The following is a 15,912-nucleotide window of genomic DNA, read 5'->3' as shown; positions in this document are numbered from 1 at the left end:
CCTGTATAAAGGGAAATATCTTCTCAGCATCCAGACAGTCAAACACTCTCAGAATATTCTATGTTTCAATATAATCATCTCACAATCTTCAAAATTCCAAATTGTGTTGGTACAACTTACTGAGCCTTCCCTCCGTGATCTGGAATGCATTGCCTCAAAAGGGGATGGTGGAAGTAGATTCAATACTAACTTTCAAAGGGAATTTGAAAAATGAAAGCAGGGGAGTAAGATTAATTTACATAACACCATCAAAGCACTGATATGGGTTTGATGCATCAGACAGCCTCCTGGCCTGTAAAGGAAGCTATGAGGTATTATTGTTTGTCTGTGTGCGTGTCTGTACGTGTGTGTGCACGTGTACACATGTGCTTAATTCTGGGGATTCAATATTACATGAATATTAAAAGCATACAGTAAGCTGGATGCTGGAAATCCAAAATGAAACAGAAATTACTGGAAAAACTCAGCAGGTCTCGCAGCATCTGTGTTGAGAAAGCAGAATTAATGTTTTCAAGTCCAGTGACCTTTAGTTCTGAGGGCAGACCAGCTAAATTTCTCCAGCAATTTCTATTTTTATTACATGAATATTGTTGACATTTGGTCAAGTCTAGGTTGAAAGTTCCAAGTGTATAAGAATGATCAACTGAGAGTAGTTCATGGCTCCCTGCTGCCATCAGCACTGTCTTGTCCTGCTGCTGCAATTGGTGCAATGTACAGGCTCTGAGTCAGGTACAGAGAATGAGATCAAAGTGAGGGGAGGTTCATTCCTCACTGCTGACAGGAGGAACCTGGTGGCCTAGAGATTCAAAGTGATGTTCTTTGGAGAACTGGTGTGGAGATGCGTTATGTTTACAACAAGGTCAGCCAGGTGGGCCTCATAGAATATAAGTTCCCTGTTTGGGGTATTAATCTGGTCCAATCAGGCAGCCCAGGCTGATGGATATAAACAGGAGTGTCAGGGGTTCTACTCACTTTGACAGCTGGCTGTGAGGGAGCTGGGTCAGTATCAAGGACTCTGTGTGTAAATGAAAGGTGACTTGGTGACAGGATACTGGCCTCTTGAAGTTATTTCAGATACATGTCTGGGGCAGGGAGAAGTCATGTTTGATACACTATCTCTTTCTATAGTTTTGGATAGGGGATGCAGTCCCTATAAAATGATGGACTTCCTTCGCAGCTTTCCAGTCCCTGAACTGAGCTCCCCAACTTTGTTCATTTTAATTGAGATGTCCAAATCATCAGATAAAAATCAACAAGCTTTGAAGTGCAAAGTATGGGCATATAGACACCCAATGCCCAGAGAAACAAGAGACCGTACTTTGGTCTCAAAATGTATGTGCTTGTTTTCCCCTTAAATTGGTATTCTTGTGAATTGTTCAGATGTACTTCAACAATACATCTTTTTTCAGCAACATGTAATTTTTCATTACCAATATTTTTAATTCAAAACTTCCATTTTGAATCAGTTACAGAAAAGCAGAAATTGTAATTTTCAGTTCTGAGACCAGATGATGGTTAGATATTGGAGGTGAAGAATCATTTTAAAACATACTGGCAGCAGTGTTAGCATCTTAAACCCGGCTTCTTACTCTGAGATTGTGTTCCCTGGCTTTAGACTTCCAGTCATGGACAAAATTCCTTCCTACATTTCCTCTGTTGAGCACTGCAAGAATTCTGAATGTTTCAATGTGATCACCTTTCATTCTTCGAAATTCTAAACAGAAGTCCAGTCTATTTAACATTCCCTCAGAGGAAAATCCTACCATCGCATGAATTAGTTTGACGAACATCACTGCACTCATTCTAGGACACATATATCTTTCTTCAGGTAAAGAGTCCAAAACTTCACACAATGCTCCAAGTGTAGACTGACCAAGGCTCTACATAATTGCAGTAAGACATTATTACTCCTGAACGCAACCTTTCTTGTAATAAAGAGCAACATATTGTTTTACTTCTTCATTTCATGTTAATGTACTGTGTTTCATAAACAAAGACACTCAAGGCCCTTTGAAGTTCAACACTTTCCAGCCTCTCACCATTTAAGACAAACTTTAGATTTCTGTTTTTCTCAGTGCTTATAAATATTCTGTTATCATATCTTTATTATAGATTTTTGGATTTTCTCTAAAACTGATGCCATATTAACAAGTCTGCCGTTCCCTCTTTTGCCTTTCTCTTTTGCCACCTTCCAATCTGCAGGAATCTTTCAGAATCAGTAAAGGTTTGGAAGATGCACCAAATCATTGACGACCTCTACAGTCACCTCTTTGAATATTGTGGGATATAAGTCATTAGGCCAAGGAGATTTATTTACTTTCAGTTACATTAATTTCTCCAGCAATTTTAACAACAATTAATGTCTTTCCTGTTTATCCCAGTTGCTGAATTTTTCAATTTTTTTCTCACAGATTTTTGTATTTTATACTTTGAAGATAGACACAGTTTTTTTTTCAGTTTCTCGTTGTTTCTGTAACGGTTTGATTCTTCTAACTGCTTGTGATGGATCCATATTTCTTTTGGCTAATCTTTTCCTTTTCAAAACACCAACAGAAGCTTTTACAGCATGTTCCTCACTAGTTGACTCACATAGTCAATTTTCTCTTTCTGAATCTTTCACTTTGTTGTCCTTTGCAGAATTCTAAAATGCTCCCAGTCCAAAAATATCAGCCTCTTATTTTGATCAAATACAATTCTTGATTACTTAATTTAGCCACAGCCAGAACACTTGCTCAGTTTATTTCATCAAAATTATTTATTGGTTCTTTAAATGTTATCCATTGGTCTTTTAATGTAGTTTTCCAATCCAATTGTAAATTTGCACTTCCCCCTCCCCACCCCATAGCTCCATACTTTCCTTTGTTTAGATTTTCAAACTCTACCTCAGAATTTTTCTCAGAAAGATTATCATTGTACCAGTGAAGATGGGAATTGCATGTCAGCCTCAAGGTGGCGCCCCAACATAGCTGACTCCTTGGGAACTATTCTGGAAATTGAGACCTTGGATGAGGAATTACCCAGCATCAGAAATTCTCTTAAGAAGTTCCCAACTCTGAGTTACAGTTGAAAACTTCAAACGGTTCCAACTAACTCAAAATCAATAGTTAATCATGAAATGTTAGAGCAATTAAACCCATCATTAGGGGTTGAGGCTTTTTCAAAGAATGCTTCTTTGCTTCTATAATTCCTGTTGTTTCCTTCTCACAGTGAAGTTGGTGATGACGCGGGCTCTGATGATCACTGCGGATATCTTGGCTGGATTCGCCTTCATCATCCTTATCCTTGGGCTGGACTGCACCAAGTTCCTCAAGGATAATCCAGCCATTAAACTGAAGATATGTGTTATGGCAGGAATTACCTTGCTGCTAGGAGGTAATCGTTTGGTCTGTTACGGACCCAGGAGCCTAATTACATTCCAGGACGAGAGGAAAACAAAAAAGTTTCATATTTCTGTGGTGTTCAGCCTTAGAATGTACAAGCAATAATGTATACTTAAAGTGTAGGCATGGTTAAAATATAAAAATTCAATTCAATAAGAGTATGAGTCCCAAACTTGGGTATGACCCCTCACGGGGCTACCAGCCAAATCTTTCATATGTGTGAGTTCCAAAAGAACATTGCCTGCTGTGGAGTTCCAATCGTGTGCTTGTATCTTGTGGCTCCTTTAAGTTTTTCTTAATTTTCAATAGTGAGCATGGCCTAAACTGCCAATTCTGTCTGTCTCATTGATATCCCAAAAAACCTTAAAGGAAGGGTGCAAGTGATGGATTAAAAAGCTTTCATTTTTGCCACACTCACAAGTCTCCCAACCTTCTCAAACCTACCACCACCCCACTTTCTCTATTATCCTCCCCTCCAGATTTCAAACCATAACCTAGATCTCACATGTCAGCCCTGCTACAACTCTTTAACATGTGTGGTCTCACCAAATTCCAAGCATCAAAATTAGACCACATTTATTAGTTATTATTGGGCTGCTCATGTGAGCTAGCTAGACTAGCATTTATTTTCAATCCTTTGTTGCCCTTGAGAAGATAGCCATGAGCTATCGTCTTGATCAACTGCAGTCTATTTCATGTAAGTACCTCCAGAATGCCCTTAGGGAGGCAGTGCCAGGAGTTTGACCCAATGACACTGAAGGAATGACAATTTCTTTCCAAATTAAGATGGAGAGTGGTTTGTTGGGGGATATTTCTCACATGGGGAGCAGGAAAATCGATGTTTTGGGCAAAAACTCTTCATCAGGAATCCTGATGAAGGATTTTTGCCCAAAACATCAATTTTCCTCCTTGGATGCTGCCTGACCTGCTATGCTTTTCCAGCACCACTCTAATCTAGACTCTGATCTCCAGCATCTGCAGTCCTCACTATTGCCTAACATTTCTCATATATCCATTGCCCTTGTCCTTCTTGATGGTAGTGGTCATAGTATGGAAGGAACCTTGTTGAATTTCTGCAGTGTGATTTGGAGATGACACACACTGCTGCTACTGAGCATTGGTGATGGAGTGGATGTTTGTGGATACTGCACTAATCAAGTGGGCCACTTTCAAAATGGATCATCCAAGTGTCATTAAACATGGAGTACGGTTGACTTGTCAGCTAAAGGGGCGTGGTCCATAGTAATCAGGAGACCTCATTGCCATGTTCATGGGATCGGAAGTCAATGTTGAGATCTCCCAGAATAACTCCCTCCTCATTAAATGCCACTGTGCCACACATCTGCTAGGTCTGCCAATGGAGCAGGATATACCCAAGGAAGATGATGGTATTGTCTGAGACACTGTGTGAAAAGTATGTTTCCATGAGTATGACTATGTCAGCTTGTTGCTTAACTTGTCTGTGAGACAGCCTTCCTAATATTAACAGTAGATCATAGATGTAAGAAGAGATTTACAGAGTTGACCGGGCTGTATTTGCTGCTGTCATTTGTGGTGCTTAAGACAGCCTAGCTTCATTATTTTAATGTGACGTGTAGAACTGAATGGCTTGTCAGACCATCTCAGAGTGCAAAGTAGACAGGCAGGAGGCTGAAAGAACACAGCAAGTTAGGCAGCATCAGGAGGTGGAGGTGGAGAAATCAACGTTTCGGGTGTAACCCTTCTTCAGGACTGGGGGTAGGTGTAGGGGGAGATGCAGATAAAGAGGGTGGTGGGGCAGGTTGATGAAGACAGGCAGAGGATATGACTTGGTTTGTCAATGGTAGGAATGAATCTAATAGGTGGCTGGGAAGGGTTGAAGGGAGGGGGAGGGGCTGGGAAGGGAATCAGGGGATGAAAAGGGAGGTTACTTGAAATTAGAAAAATCGATGCTGAGCCCTATAGGCTTAGGCTGCCCAGGCAGAAGATGAGATGTTGTTCCTCCAATTTGTGGTTCAGTTCGTTGTGGCAATGGAGGAGGCCAAGGGTGGTCATTTTGGAACGGGAGTGGGAATGGGAATTAAAATGGCCGGTGACTGGGAGGTCTGGTTGGCCACTGCGGGCCCAGCTGAGAAGCTTGGTAAACCATTCTCTAAATTTACATTTGGTCATTGTCATAATCCACCAGTCCCACACTCTCCAGTTCTACCTGCTCCCAAAGATCCATAAGCCCAACTATCCTGAATGACCCATCGTCTCAGCATACTCCTGCCCCACTGAACTCATCTCATCCTACCTCGACTCCATCCTCTCCCCCTTATTTCAGGCACTTCACAGCTACATCAGTGACACCAACCACACCCTCTCTCTCTTCAGTAGCTTTCAGTTGCCTGGCCCCCAGCACTTTTTCATTACTTTGGTCGTGAAGTCCTTATATGCATCCATACTCCACAAGGATGGCCTCCAGGCTCTCCACTTCTTTCTCTCTAATGGACTCATCCAGTCTCCCTCCACCAATACCCTCCTCTGCCTCATTGAACTGGTCCTCACCCTTAATACCTTTCCTTGAACTCCTCCCATTTCCTCCAAAGCCCAGTGGGCCCCAGTTATGCCTGTTGGCTATATAGAACATCCCTCTTCAGTACCTACACATGCACTGTGTACCAACTATTCTGCCATTACATCGAGTGCAGCATCCTGCACCCAGGCTGAACTGGAGCAATTCATCGACTTTGCCCTCAACTTCCACCCTGCCCTCAAATTCACCTGGTCCATCTCAGACACCTCTCTCCCTTTTCTTGACCTCTCCATTTCCATCTCCGGTGACAGTCTCCAGATGGACACTTATTACAAACCCACAGACTCCCATAACTACCTGGACTACACCTCCTCCCACCCAGTATCCTGCAAGAACTCCATCTAATTCTCCCAATTCCTCCGCCTTCACTGCATCTGCTCGTACAAGGAGACATTACATTCCCAAGCATCCCAGATGTCCATCTATTTCGAACAATGTGTGTTTCCTCCCTCTGCCATCCAGACAGTCCTTCACTGCACCACCTTCATTCCCCGTTCCACTGCTCTAAACCCCACCCCGCCTCCAAACACAATAAAAACAAAGCCTCCCCTGATCCTCGTCTACCACCCAACCAGTCTCCGCAACCAAAGCATCATCCTTAAACACTTCCGCCAACTCCAACTAACCCCACAACCAAGAACATCTTCCCCTCCCCAGTCCTCTCTGTCTTCCGCAAGGGCTGTTCCCTTTGACAGTCCTTGGTTTGTGCCACTCTCCCCACCAACCCCGCTGAACCTAAGGTACCTTTCCCTGCAATCAGAAAAGATGAAAAACCTGCCATACATCACTCCCCTCACATCCATCCAGAGCCCCAAACAGTTCTTCCAAGTGAGACAGAAGTTCACCTGCCTCTTTTCCAGGTATTCCCAATGTGGTCTTCTCTACATTGGGGAGACCAAATGTAAACTTAGGGAACAATTCACTGAGTATCTCAGCTGGGCCCACAGGGGCCAACCAGACCTCCCAGTCACTGGCCATTTTAATTCCCTTTCCCTTCCATTTGCATCATGACCATCCTTGGCCTCCTCCATTGCCACAACTGCCCAGAGGAGTCAACGTTGAGTTCTTCAATTTCAAATAACCTCCCTTTCCACCTCCTGAGTCCCTTCCCAGCGCCCCCCGCCTTCCACTACTCCCAGCTACCTTCCGGATTCATTCCTCCCACTGACCAACCAGGTCATACCCTCTGTCTGTCTTCACCTATCCTCACCTCACCACCCTGCCCCCGCCTCCCACTTTATCTGCAGCTCCCCCTTACACCCACCCCCAGTCCTGAAGAAGGGTTACACCAAAATTGCCAACTTCTCCACCTCCTGATGCTGCCTGGCTTGCTGTGTTCTTCCAGCCTCCTGCTTGTCTACTTTGGAACCCAGCATCTGCACGTTTTTTTGTCTCATTTCGGAGTGCAGGCAAGAGTCAAGCACATTGCTGGGAGGCCAGGGCAGGTAAAAACAGCAGATTTCCTTCCCCATAAGACCAGAAGATGTAGGATCAGAAGTAGACCAATCGGCTTTTCGAATGCGCTCCACCATTCAATGAGGCTGAGCCTGATCTGATCATCCTCAACTCCACATTACTGCCTTGTAACCCTTGATTTCCTTACTGATTAAAAGTGTATGTCACCTACTTTGAATAAACTGAATAAGTCAGCCTCAACAGCCCTGTGCAGTAAAGATTTGTCTAGATTCACTACCTGCTAAGAGAAGAAATTCCTTTTTATTTGTCTGAGGATAGGCCCTCTGCACCTAGACTCTCCAAAATATTCCCACATCTATCCAATCAAGTGCCCTATGAATCTTATGTTTCAATAGGTTTTCTCTCATTCCCTTAAACTCCAATGATAGCTCAACCTACACAAACTCTCTTCACAAGCCAATACCTCCATATCTTGGATCAACTTGATGAACTTTCTCTGGAGTACCTCCAATGCCAGTATATCTTCTATTAGACAAGGGGAACCAAGACTGTTCAAGGATTCCAGGTGTGATCGAATTAGTTTCTCGCATATTTTTAACAAGACATCCCTATACTTATCCTCCATTCTCTTTGAAATAAAGGCCAACATTCAATTAGCTTTCCCTATTACCTGCTGATCTTTGATGCAAGATTTTTATGATGCATGCATAATTCTAAATCCCTCTGTGCTGCAACATTCTGCAGTCTTTATCCATTAAAATAATATTCATCTCCTCTACACTTCTTGCCAAAGTTTGACTTATGTTTTGTCTTATTGTATTCCACACACAAAGCTTCTGCCCATTCATATAGCCTACTTATATCCCTCTGTAGACCCCTTGTGTCATCCTCACTGCTTGACTTCCCCTGAATTTTTGTGGCCTCTACAGTGAACTAGATAGGATGCCACAGCAGTTGTTTCATAGTTTCAGATTTGATTGATTCCACCATAGTGTGATTTAATCCCAGATCCCCATCAGGTCTCTGAATAATGAATCTACAAACAAAGCAACGACTCCATCACTTCTCCTGAGTTTTGGAAATGCTGCAATCAGATCTTACAAATCAGGAATGTGATAATAAATGGATAATCTGCTTTTGTTAAGTTGATTGAGGGATAAATATTGACCAGGGCTCTGAAGAGAGCTTGCGCCTCTTTTCCAAGATAGTGCTATGGGTTGTTGAGTGTCCTCTGCAATGACCCAGCCAGTCACTCAGCTCAAGAGCAATCAGGGATGGACAACAAAGTGCTTTGCCAAACAACACCCACATTCAATGAAATAATAAATTTTCACATAAGTCTCTAGATATCCACCTGTGAGAGAAGATGTACCATAAAATATCTAATGACAGTGACACTAATAATCCAGTACTGCACTGCTGTGACAGAACACAGGAACACAAGAAATAAGAGCAGGAGTAGATTACTCAATATGATCTTGACTGATCACACCATTGATGATGTGCGAAGGTTCCTGAACTAAAGCAGGAACACCAAGAGCAGCTCCTGCTGACCTCATCTCTTCAGGAAGTGAGAAAGGCTTCGGGGTTGATCTGAATTCCACATTGAATGAGTTCTTGACCAAGTGTGAAAATCACTACCCTGTTTCTGTTTGTGGAATTACACCAGGACAATCTAGAACAGGCAATTGAAGAAGGGGGTGGACAGAGTTAGCTTGTCATTAACATAAAAGAGGATTTTCAATTGACAGATGATTGTTCTGAACAGTGGCGGGTGAAGGAAGAGGCCTCTGGTGGCAGCGACAGCAACACCAGGATGAGCCAGACACAGCTCCAGCCCAGCTCAGGATCTCCCAGCAAGCAAGGAGAAGGTCCTGGGCTGCCTGTCAGGCTAGGCCAAGGCACCAGGTCCACAGCTAGGCCTGAGCGCCTGCAGGAGGGGAAATGGCAGTCTCGGCACAGTATATTGATCTCCTGGTGTGGCAGTCTTGTTGCATCATGGAGGTCTCTTCCCTGGAGGCCTTCTTCATTTTGGCTTCCGGGTATTCCTGCGGCCAGGCAGGTGGTCTTGTCCAGGAGTGACATCTTGGCCCAGCATGGCATCTTTTTCAGCAGAGACTTCAGGACCAGTATTCCAGCAGCCCAGTGTGGTGGTCGCATCCCAGAAAGGTAGTCTCATCCCAACTGTATCTTCAGAGTATTCCATCATTCCTTAATCAGCTTTCCCTGAGCCCAGGAGCCGTTAGCTGAGTTGTAATAAATTTTGTCCTAATTTTACTTCTTTAAAGTTATAATGCATGATTTGAGCCATTGATGTAGGTGCTGTGGTGGGTGACTTATAAAACTACCATATAAAAGTACATGAGACAATAAATTTCTATTCTATTCTATACTAAGACTTAAATCTTCTGACTCAGTGTATTGAGGTGGGTGAGAATGGGGTTTAATCAGATCAGTCATTGCAGAACAAACTCAAAGGGCTGCGTGGTCTATTCCTTCAAATGTTGGTATGCATATGTGGCTCCAGACATACATAACATGATTAATAGTTAACTTCCTTCTGAACTGTGCAAGGAAGCCACTCATTCATACCAAATCCACTGCCAATGGTTAGTGAAAGATGCCTAATATCACATTCTCAGAGCAATGAGGGATACAACAGGAGTTTACATAAAACCTTTAACATCCCAAAGTACTGTGAAAGGTGACATCAAAGTATTTACGAGAGATCAGGACAAATGACCAAAAGGTTAGTTGTAAAGTTGAGAGGGAGATGTAAGGAGAATATTTCTGGCCCAGGCAGTTAAAAGCACAGACACCAACAGCGCGGTGATTGAAATAACAATTTATAAATTCTGGATTAGTGGTGCTGGAAGAGCACAGCAGTTCAGGCAGCATCCAACGAGCAGCGAAATCAACGTTTCGGGCAAAAGCCCTTCATCAGGAATAAAGGCAGTGAGCCTGAAGTGTGGAGAGATAAGCTAGAGGAGGGTGGGGGTGAGGAGAAAGTAGCATAGAGTACAATGGGTGAGTGGGGGAGGGGATGAAGGTGATAAGTCAAGGAGGAGAGGGTGGAGTGGATGGGTGGAAAAAGAGATAGGCAGGTAGGACAAGTCCAGACAAGTTATGGGGACAGTTACTGAGCTGGAAGTTTAGAACTAGGTGAGGTGGGGGAAGGGGAAATGAGGAAACTGTTGAAGTCCACATTGATGCCCTGGGGTTGAAGTGTTCCGAGGCGGAAGATGAGGCGTTCTTCCTCCAGGCGTCTGGTGGTGAGGGAGCAGCGGTGAAGGAGGCCCAGGACCTCCATGTCCTCAGCAGAGTGGGAGGGGGAGTTGAAATGTTGGGCCACGGGGCGGTGTGGTTGATTGGTGCGGGTGTCCGGAGATGTTCCCTAAAGCGCTCTGCTAGGAGGCGCCCAGTCTCCCCAATGTAGAGGAGACCGCATCGGGAGCAACGGATACAATAAATGATTTTAGTAGATGTGCAAGTAAAACTTTTCTGGATGTGGAAGGCTCCTTTAGGGCCTTGGATAGAGGTGAGGGAGGAGGTGTAGGTGCAGGTTTTACAGTTCCTGCGGTGGCAGGGGAAAGTGCCAGGATTGGAGGGTGGGTTGTTTGGGGGCGTGGACCTGACCAGCTAGTCGCGGAGGGAAAGGTGGCAACGTTACCAGTGCTACCTATTTCCAGGAAAACGTAAGAGTGGTCAAGATGTCAGTTTATAGATACCTTCAACCAACCTGTCAAGGTCTCTTATGGTGTACCTCTGAACTAGATGGTATTTGAACCTAGACTTCCCTTACGCTGAGGTATAGACACTACCACTGCATCACTTGAGCCCTTGGTAGCATGTTGTGAAATGAGCAATGCTAACACATTACTATTTCTCTAAATCCAACAGGAATTCCAGGGATGGTTGGCTCGGTTTTGTATGCTGTTGATGTGTATGTGGAGCGAACTACATTGGTCATTCAGAACATCTTCCTGGGCATCCAGTATCAGTGGGGCTGGTCTTGCTGGCTGGGCATGGCTGGATCAATGGGCTGCTTCCTCTCAGGGTCTGTCCTTGCCTGCTGCCTTTACCCTTTTAAAGGTAGGAAGCTCTCCCTTCTCTTTATCAATGTAATGTTATTCTGTCCACTGATGAAGTTGCTGAGACTTGTGCACCTCCTCTCTGTGCATTCATCATGAGCTATCTAGCCTGGGGAAGTCAGAGTTGAGACCAGTTGTTAGAATTGTCATGGTGATGATGACAGGTTACATCACCTTTGTATGGTGATTCTTGTGACCCTACCCCTGAACCAAGAGGCGTAGATTCAGTGCCCCCACACCCCCCCCCAGTTCTAGATGTGTGTAATAACATTACTGAGCAGGTTGGTTTGGACAATATCTACACAGGGCAGACACACATCATGTTCACTGGCACAATGAACATTGCAGAGGCCTGAGTGCAAAATCTCTGTGGAAAAGCAAATTCATCTCTCTTGTGATAGAGGAATCTAATCATGTAGTAGTAATGTCCCTACCTCTGAGCTAGGAGGTTCAAACACCGCCTGCTCCAGAAGTATGCCTGAACAGATTGATATCTCAGTGTTATTGTGAGAGATCTGTGTGGTGCAGTGCTAGTGTCTCTATCTTCGAGCTAAATAACTTGAGTTCAAGTGCCACCTCCTCCAAGGTATATAACATCCCCGAACAGGTTGATTTAGAAAATATTTTTCTTCTTTATTAAAGAAATGGAGAATTTCCTGATTAGAAGTTTGGCAATGTGCTATCTCTTGATCTTGTTTCTGAACTTGATGACACCTCTTTGAATCTGATTATTAAACCGGATTCATGACACCTGGTGATTTCGGGCCTGGCATCAGAAAGCTTAAATTTTTAATTTAGTTATTTTGTTTAAAAAAAAGGAGTGATTCCTCCTCTCAGTTTGGGTTACACAGCCCTCACTGCAGGATTCAACTCCATGGATTTATAGGACAAATAGGATTGAATAGCAAATATCAGCCTTGCCAGTGAGGCCTAAGTTCTGAGAATTAATTTTAAGACATATGAGAAAAGGAGTTGGATACAGTGATATATAGGCACTGCAACAATCACATCTTAGAGATTTCAGAGCTCTGAGATGCAGGGTGATCCAGGTGTCTTAATGCAAAAGTATTGAGGTTATGTTTCAGGCATTCAGAGCACTAGTAAGACTAGATCTGAAGTACAGCACACAGTATCGGTCAAATTAACTAAGGAAGGACTCCAACCTTGCAATCACACAGCTCCTTTTTGCGCCTTTATTTACATCTTTACTGCAAACCTAACCTCCCTTCACCATTATTAGCAACCCTTTTGTCTTTCACTCTGAGTACCTTTACAAAATGTTCCAGTTGCATCCTCACCCTAACCCCACATCATAGAGTCATAGAGATGTACAGCATGGAAATAGACCCTTCGGTCAACCAGATATCCCAACCCAGTCTAGTCCCAGCTGCCAGCACCCAGCCCATATCCCTCCAAACCCTTCCCATTCGTATACCCATCCAAATGCCTTTAACTGTTGCAATTGTATCAGCCTCTACCACTTCCTCTGGTAGCTCATTCCATACTCATTCCACCCTCTGCGTGAAAAAGTTGTCCCTTAGGTCTCTTTTATATCTGTCCTCTCTCACCCTAAACCTATGCCCTTTAGTTCTGGACTCCCTGACCCCAGGAAAACGACTTTGCCTATTTACTCTATCCATGCCCCTCATAATTTTATAAACCTCTATAAGGTCACTCCTCAGCCTCCGATGCTCCAAGGAAAAAGAGCTCCAGCCTGTTTAGCCTCTCCCTATGGCTCAAATCCTCTAACCCTGGCAACATCCTTGTAAATCTTTTTTGAACCCTTTCAAGTTGCTAACCAGTCTCCCATGGGGAACCTTGTCAAACGCCTTACTGAAGTCCAAATAGATCACATCTACCACTCTGCCCTCATCAGTCCTCTTTGTTACTTCTTCAAAAAACTCAATCAAGTTTGTGAAATATGATTTCCCACACACAAAGCCATGTTGAATATTCCTCGTCAGTCCTTGCCTTTCCAAATACATTCTGTCCCTCAGGATTCCCTCCAACAACTTGCCCACCACCGAGGTCAGGCTCACTGGTCTATAGTTCTCTGGCTTGTCCTTACCACCTTTCTTATACAGTGGCACCACGTTAGCCAACCTCCAGTCTTCTGGCACCACACCTGTGACTATTGATGATACAAATATTTCAGCAAGAGACCCAGCAATCACTTCTCTAGCTTCCCACAGAGTTCTAGGGTACACTTCATCAGGTCCTGGGGATTTATCCACCTTTACGCGTTTCAAGACATCCAGCACTTCCTCCTCTGTAATATGGACATTTTGCAAGATGTCACCATCTATTTTCCTATATTCTATATCTTCCATATCCTTTTCCACAGTAATAACTGATGCAAAATACTCATTTAGTATCTCCCCCATTTTCTGCGGCTCCACATTAAGGCCGCCTTGCTGATCTTTGAGGGGCCCTATTCTCTCCCTAGTTACCCTTTTGTCCTTAATGTATTTGTAAAAACCCTAAACTATTTTCAAACATTTTCAAACCTCTTCCAACTCTGAAGAATAATCGTATTGGACTTGAAACGTTAAACTCTGTTTCTCTGTCCATATGTTGCTACCAGATTTGCTGTGCTTCCCCAGCAATTTCTGATTTTATTTCAGATTTCCAGCTTCCATAATATTTTGCTTCTATTAAAAGAATGGAAATCTGTTGGAAGGTGTTTTGAGAAGATTTACCTGACTAATTCTGGATTGCCTTATAAGGATTGGCTGAACAGAGTAGGCTTGTATCCACAAGAGTTTAGAAGAGTAAGAAGTGACTTGATTGAAATAAATAAGATTTTGAGGGGTCCAGTCAGGGGAGATGTGAAGAGGAAATGTCATTTGATTGGAAAATGCAGAACTAAGGAACACTGTTTTCAAAATAAAGAATCATTATATGAAACAGAGAAAAGATGAAATTATTTCTCATAGAGTCTTTGGATTCTCTCTTCCTGAAAAGACAGAAGTCACACAACACAATGTTATAGTCCAATTGGCTTATTTGAAATCACAAGCTTTCGAAGCACTGCTCCTTTGTCGGGTGAAGACTGACACTTCACCTGACGAAGGAGCTGCGTTCCAAAAGCTTGTGATTTCAAATAAACCTGTTGGACTATAACCTGGTGTCATGTAACATCTACCGTTGTCCAACAAGGAGACTAAAGCAGCACACAATACTCTAGGAGTGGTCTCACCAAGGCCCTGTACAATTGCAGCAAAACATTCCCACTCCTGTCCTCAAATCCTCTCACAATGAAAGTTGACAACCATTTGCCATCTTCGTCTCCTACTGCACCTGCATACTTAGTGTCCAAGGGCACCCAGATCTCAATACTCATCTTCTTTTCCCAACCAATCACTATTCAGTACTCTGTTCCTGCTTTCTCCCCATTCCCTATCATCCCTTTAGCTATAAGAACCATATCAAGTTCCTCCTTGAATACATTCAATGTTTTTGCCTCAACCACTTTCTGTGGCAGAGAATTCTACCTGCCTGCTTTTGCTTCCAATGTGAATAACCACAGTTCACCCACCCACTCAGCTTTGTACCATCTGCAAACTTGATGTCCCACATTTTCACAGAATTGCCCTCTTTATCTCTACAGATACAGCTTCCAGGAGGAATCATTTCATCTATCAACCTGGCAGGAGTGCCATTGGAAAGATGTATGCCATTGATTCACGCGTGTAGACAACCAGGAAGTTGCACATATCCCCAGCGTCTACAGGACTCGTCATCACACTTTCCAAACAACTGCTGTGAGATTTTACATTCCAGTTACACACCTGATAAAATTGAAGCTGAAGAAGAGGCATTCAGTCCCACAGATCTCTACCAATGCTTACTCTCCACATCAATTGTCCCCAAGCAAATCCCATTTCAATAAAGCAAAAGTCAGCAAGAGGTTTCACAATGCTTTTTCATTAATTGCTGAGCACAGTGGTATTATGTGTCAGCAATAAGCAGTCCTATCGTGTCACCATCAACACTCTCTGGTTAGGTATAGCATGAGATAAGATACAGAGTAAAGCTCTCTCTATACTGTGCACATCGACATTGTGCACCCTTCTGAGTCTCAGACAAAATGAAGTGAGGGAACGTGACAAGGCTTGTGGGACTAAGACAGACCCTTTATGAACCAGGAAGTATGATCAGATTCATAGCTGTTGTAAGGTTTACAGCCAGATTAAATTTATCATGTATTTTTTTTCTTGTGTCCCAGTGACTGTCTGTGGCCTATAGAGACATCAAATGTTATAGAGTCATAGAATCATAAAGTTTACAGCACAGAAACTGATGCTTTGGTTCAACTTATCTGCTCCAACCAGGCATCCCAATCTGACCTAGTTCCATTTGCCTGCATTTGGCCCAAATCCCTCTAAACCCTCCCTATTCATCCATCCATCCAGATGCCTTTTAAATGTTGTAATTGTACACATCTCCACCACTTCCTCTGGCAGCT

At 43.5% G+C, this 15,912-nt stretch overlaps 1 protein-coding gene across 1 annotated transcript in view; it reads left to right on the top strand.

The window, feature by feature from the left end:
- Positions 1–15,140, top strand: part of LOC140478642 (claudin-16-like) — a 39,839-nt gene extending 24,699 nt beyond the window's left edge. Inside the window, exons 3-5 of the mRNA XM_072571858.1 lie at positions 3,208–3,372; positions 11,254–11,445; positions 15,055–15,140. Of these exons, the coding sequence (XP_072427959.1) occupies positions 3,208–3,372; positions 11,254–11,445; positions 15,055–15,140 (443 nt within the window). The remainder of the gene's footprint in view (positions 1–3,207; positions 3,373–11,253; positions 11,446–15,054) is intronic.
- Positions 15,141–15,912: the final 772 nt, after the last annotated feature.

This window comes from Chiloscyllium punctatum, chromosome 6 (genome assembly GCF_047496795.1).
Source record: "Chiloscyllium punctatum isolate Juve2018m chromosome 6, sChiPun1.3, whole genome shotgun sequence".
Taxonomy (NCBI): Eukaryota; Metazoa; Chordata; class Chondrichthyes; order Orectolobiformes; family Hemiscylliidae; genus Chiloscyllium; species Chiloscyllium punctatum.
The sequence above is the reverse complement of the archived record's forward strand: the minus strand, read 5'-3'. Positions and strand labels throughout refer to the sequence as shown.